Source organism: Typopeltis vanoorti, chromosome 12 (assembly GCF_054136105.1).
Source record: "Typopeltis vanoorti isolate ZY-2024b chromosome 12, IOZ_Tvanoo_1.0, whole genome shotgun sequence".
Taxonomy (NCBI): domain Eukaryota; kingdom Metazoa; phylum Arthropoda; class Arachnida; order Uropygi; family Thelyphonidae; genus Typopeltis; species Typopeltis vanoorti.
Genome location: NC_143560.1, coordinates 583460 through 589459, shown reverse-complemented (window position 1 = coordinate 589459; position 6000 = coordinate 583460). Strand labels below are relative to the sequence as shown.

The 6000-nt window shown below is 35.0% G+C and overlaps 1 protein-coding gene across 1 annotated transcript in view; it reads left to right on the top strand.

The window, feature by feature from the left end:
- Window positions 1–220: 220 nt before the first annotated feature.
- The window catches only part of LOC150100539 (trafficking protein particle complex subunit 2-like protein), a 47439-nt gene continuing 41659 nt past the window's right edge, over window positions 221–6000 (top strand). The window contains exons 1-2 of the mRNA XM_090401448.1: window positions 221–286; window positions 420–786. Coding sequence (XP_090257574.1) covers window positions 754–786 — 33 coding nt within the window. The 5' untranslated portion in view covers window positions 221–286; window positions 420–753. The remainder of the gene's footprint in view (window positions 287–419; window positions 787–6000) is intronic.

Here is a 6000-nt window from a genome sequence, read left to right as displayed (position 1 = left end):
CGTGAAGTGTGTTCTATTTCCGTACTACTTCTGAATTAGCGATCATTGCAGATGCTTAGTCATAGGTCGTATGCGATGCGCAGTGTGTATTCTCTAATCGTCTACTCAACTCGGACTTCCCTCCTCAAGATTAAAGCCCGAGTGCGCCACTGGTGGCCATTTTGGTTATGGATAGCTCTTCTGACGATCCATTTACTCTCGAACCCGAGTCTCCCCCATCACGTGCTAATTTTAATTTTCATATTTGACGTCCGTAGATGCTGCCAAAGTAATTATCTATCATTAGGTGTGTAAATTCCATTTCCTTTCAGCCATGTGATCTTGCTTCCTTCCAATCTATATCTCCATTTTTGTATTTCCCCCATAATAATTACTCGACCTGCACTCATTGTGCTAATTAGTTGATGCATGTCTTCCAGATCGTTCCTGAAACTCTTTGCCTCGACCACACCTGCTTCAAATCACCCTTCCGACATACAGTGTATGTTATATAGCCTAAATTTTTGCTAGTCTGTAGGACTGCGTATAGGGTCCTGAAGTTTATCTAAAATTATATACCGTGGAATGTAGACGAATTCTTCAATTTTCCACTATCAGAATTTATCTGGTGCTTTCAAAATAATAGAAGACAAAACAAGGTGAACTCACGGTGACTGATATATTACTCCAAACTGGAAAGTTCCGGGTCAGCAAATGTAAATTTTAGAGCATCTGTGGCTATTGGATTTCGGGAAATATTCATGATCTGTTCAAATGGCAGTTGCAGTCGCTGTTATAGGAAAGGAGGTAAAGTATATTATTTAAATTCGAGATCGATTTACTAGTGTTATACAAAACGAAATGTTATTAGATATAACTAGTCAGATTTCCGAAATAGTACGTAGGAGTTTTTTTTTTTTAAAGGGCTTCTGAGGAAACCATTGATTTAGAACCAGCGTTCTTCCAAGCTGTTAATTGTTATATAACAAAAATAAAATAAAAATTTCAGTAATAGGAGCTAAAAGCATTACATTTTTTTTTTTTTTTATTATTCCATGGTATTATTACAGCAGATCATAGAGGTCAGATGCATGTATTTTATATACAGCACCTTTTCTGGGTTGTTATAAGGTTCACATTTGAAAATATTCATACACTTTAGTAAATGCATTGGCGGTGCTTCCTCGATGTTACAGATTTTGCAGATAGGGGAAGGTATGTCTTGAGGTGAATCGTTGGAGAATCGTTCTTTTTGTTTTCTTTTTGAGTGGTTTTAAAAAGATTGAAGTCTGTGGTATCACTGGATGTTGCAGCCATTTTTTCTATTTCATCTGCAGTTTCATTTCCCTTTAATCCCACATGGAATGGGATCCATTGGAAAATTATTTCAGAATCCTTATGTAGTTTATGTTTTTTGCTATGTCTCTAAGTATTTCTTGATGGCTAGTGTATCAGTTTTTAATAGCTTGAAGGGCTGCTAAGGAATCTGTAAAAAATATAAACTCCTGTGGATTTTATATCCACAGGAGTTTATATTTTTTTTCACTATTGCACATTGCAACATTTGGATTTTGTTTATCCAAATGTTGCAATTCTGTGTTAATGGCTATTAATTCTGCAGGGTATGAGATGCATTCAATACTGTTAGTTGTTTTTAGTTCTATATTTTGAGAGCCATAGATGAGTACACCACTCCCAGAATTGCCATTTGGATTTTTGGAGCCATCTGTGTAGATCTTTATTGAGTCAGGTCCATATTTCATTATTTTTGAAAGAAGTAATGATCTCAACATTTCAGGGTTTTCTAGGCTTTTTTTTCTCATGTTTCCCTATTTCAGAGTTGATAACTATATTTTTCCTGTCTTGATTTGGAGGAAATGCTGGGTAGTTGGCTATTTTATTTAGACAATCCAAGGGATTTTATGATGTGCAAGGTTGGCCCTTTTTCCTACAAATTTAGTAAGATTTTATTAGAAATTGTTAATTCTTGACCACAAGGATTAATGAAAATTGACTATTATTTAGATATTGATCAAGTGTAGGTGAATAACTAATTTAATTACCAACTAGTTTTGCCAACTTGTGCTGTCGGCTTCATCAGGGTACAATCAGGAAAGCAAAGGAATGCTATGAGTTCTTCACAGACATCTCTAATACTGTGGATGAAGATATTTGGCAAGTTCTAGATAATATGATTTACACAAGTGATAAAACCTTCAGAAATAGCAAATGAACACAAAATCAAGAAATTCAATCATTTGTATAATAATCTTATTGAGCCAAAACCTTCTATACCAGACAACAAAGTGATTGTTAACCAATCTAAGCATATACTAACTAAACCTGAGACCGCTATTCTCAAAAAAGGCTTCAATTTCGCCTTAATACCCACTGTAATACCTAAAGTAGATTTCATCTGCAATTTAGAGAAGGCAATATCACTACTACCACAACTTACAGCTAATGACCTTAGATTACAAAGCAGCATAATCCTCATCTCCTTCACGATCTCCTCACACCAATGTCACCCCTATGGAAAAAAAAAATGCCACTCAATTTAAAGAACAACAAAGACATCATCATACTTAAAGCAGACAAAGGGAACAGCACTGTCATCTTAAACACAAAAGATTATAAAGACAAACTCAACAATCTTTTACCTGATACATCTGTCTATAAAGTACTTAACACAGATCCTATGTTAAAAAACCATAACGATTCCAATGAATTATTACGTCAGATTACAAACTGGCCTACACATTAATTAAAAAGTTTAAATCTATGCATCCTCTAACTCCTAGACTATACGGCGTTCCAAAAGTACATAAGGATGGCTCCCCCATTATGCCCAATAGTGGATAGAATCAACTCTCCAATGTATTTACTGTCAAAATATCTAGCTAAAATTCTACAACAACACATCCATAATTTAATACTTATATTAAAAACTCTCAACATTTTATAGAAAAATTAAAAAACATCTCTATCTCTGAAAAATGATATACTTGCTAGCCTTGATGTCACTTCCCCGTTTACCAACATTCCAGTGGTTGAAGTTATCAACATCTTAGACAATTTATTCTCACAAGACGTCTCTTCATTGTTTAGCCACTGTCTATCTTCTAACTATTTTGAATGGAAGAAAATCATCAGCAAATATGCTATCTTTGTTTCATTATTTATATTTTTATCTAAGTTGTTTAAGTAGATGGAAAAAAGGAGTGGGCTCAATGCTGCCTTGCGGGAGTCCCTGTCTTATTTTCACTTTCTTGGGAAAGGTATTATTTATTCTAACTGGAATTGTTCTATTTCTTAGAAAGTCATAAATCCAGTTTAGAACTTTCCCTTCTATTCCAATATGACAATGTTTGGAAAAGAGTTTCTGCCTCTACACTTTGTCAAAGGCATTGCTAAAATCTATAAAAGCTGCAATGGTGGATTTGGTAGATTTGGCCTGGAAGTTATCTTGAATTGTCTGGATTATATAGAAAAGTTGATCAGTTGTTGAGTGATTTCTTCTAAAAGCAGTCTGAAAATGTGGTAGTATACTATTTTTGTTTAGATAGTAATTCAAACCTTGGAGTATCATTTTTTCCATAAATTTGCTTGGAATTGAAGTCAGTGAAATTGTCTATAACTTCCTGGTTGGTCTTGAGGTTTGTTAGGCTTTAAGATTGGTATAGTTCGCCCACCGATTTGAGGTCCCTCGACACTTCTGCGCATCTCAGAAAAAGAAGAATCCATTCCGATAATAGGGTAATCAGTCCGTATAGTGGGATGAGTTGTTTATTATTACCGGTCGGAAAATTAACTTCTCTTTTATGATTATTGTAGTTAACTATGTTGCTTGTATAACAGTTGGAAAATTTTACCTATAAAGCACGTGATTTCGCGTGTTGGCGACCAATTCGGACGTCCTTCATTTTTTTCTTCCCTTCAGCATGAATCAACTATTCTTGGAAAGACACGAAGCAGGGACCTGGAAACGGTGGGCGAACTATATGATTGTGGCTATCTTCAAGTCTTTTGGAGCTTTTCCTTGTTTTAGGCTATTGTTGTATAGGCTAAATAGCCAATCTAGGCCTAGGGAAGGAAGATGTTTGATCATAATTCCTTGTATGTTATCTGGTCCACATGATTTACTTATATCTAGTCTCTCCAAGGCATCTCTCAATTCAGAAATTGTAAATGGATCCCAGAATAATGTGTTTTTATATTTTGGGGAATTGCAGCGTTTATCTTCTGTCGAGCCTGTTTTAATATTTGATGGTCTTTCCTAATTTTCCTAGTTTTTTCTGTAGTAGATCATGTAGAGGGAATTCTAAGTTTGTCATTCTCTTTGCATGGAATGTCAGATTGGACAAAAGCATACATACAGCATGCTTTTTTTTTTTAATGAAAAGAATCACGTACAGCATAGTTTAGTTAGTTGAGATGGACAGTGGTTGCAGTTCTCTTAGAAATAAGTGTGGTTTAGATGCTTGTAAGTAGTGGTGGTAGTGTAGTGAATATAATTTTTTTTTTTTTAAGTGAAAAATAATTTTTTTGTTTTATTTTTGATATTTTTATTATTTGTTGTGGAAGTTTTTTTTTCTTTTCTGATTCACAGTACTTCTATTATTTTTTCATGTCTTTCCTGGTAGTTGATCTAAGAAAGTTAATTACAGAGCAGATTTTGCCAGCTGGCAAGTAGCTGCAGACTGGACAGTCTACAGCTACTTTCTTTATTTAATTTTTTAAAAAAACTTTCTAAACAAAATCTTTTTCTTTAAGAAAACACATAGTGAAGAATTTATGGAGACACAACACACGTTAGAATAATTACTTTACTTAACATTAGGAAAGTAACATTCGACGTTTCGACCTCTGTATTGAGGTCATCATCAGGAAAAATAAGATATGTATAAGATACAAGCTACATGACCCTGCACTATACATAAAGTAATTATTCTAACACGTGTGTTGTGTTTCCATAAATTCTTCGCTATGAATGTTGATGACCATATTACCTTAAAAGAATCAAGAAAACACAGATGCTGCAAACTAATCAGTTGATGAAATTCTTATTGGATATTAAAAAAATCGGAGGGAGATCTTGGCTGAGTACAGTTTTTGCATGGTAAATACAGTTTTGCATAATTTGTCAGATTGGTTTTAACTATGCTTCCTTCTTACTTTTGCAATGGTAATTGTAACAGTAAGAATGTAGATGATGCAGTGTGGTGCAGGGAGAACTTAATGCATTACCATCAGGTTTGCTGCTCTGAATTATCTAGTGGCTGGCATATGGAACCACTTCTTTAACCTCAAAAGCAGGAGAAAGAAGTGGTTCTATATGCCAGCCACTAGATAATTCAGAGCAGCAAACCTGATGGTAATGCATTAAGTTCTCCCTGCACCACACCGCATCATCTGCATTCTTACTGTTACAATTACCATTGCAAAAGTAAGAAGGAAGCATAGTTAAAACCAATCTGACAAATTATGCAAAACTGTATTTACCATGCAAAAACTGTACTCAGCCAAGATCTCCCTCCCATTTTTTTAATATGATTTAATATACTTCACAATTATGCCTAACATACTGTAATTAACTAAGGAGTAGGCATAATCGTGAAGTGTACCACTGAGTGGGGAAACAGTAACTGGAGGCCTCATTCTAGTTACCTTAGAAACTGTCACTCTCTATTTCCAGTAAGCAAGGTGGTAGTGTTTTGCCAGGTAATGAAAGTCATTCATCACCTTGGTATCTAGTTTTTGAGGTTTGTATGTATGTATGTGAGAGAGAGGAGGGTTAGTACTTCAGCAAGAGAGAAGCCTCAGTACTTCCCTCAAGGAATTGAGCAAGTACTGAGGCTTTGGATACTTGGACATTGGTAGAGAAATTTGAAGAGCTGAAACCATCCACCCAAAACATCAGTTGTGAAGATTAACTTTGTATACTATCCTATGTAAGACTTAATTTGTCCAACTCCTGGTATCTAATATGGTGATGTTCTGATTGTACAACTGCTGACACCC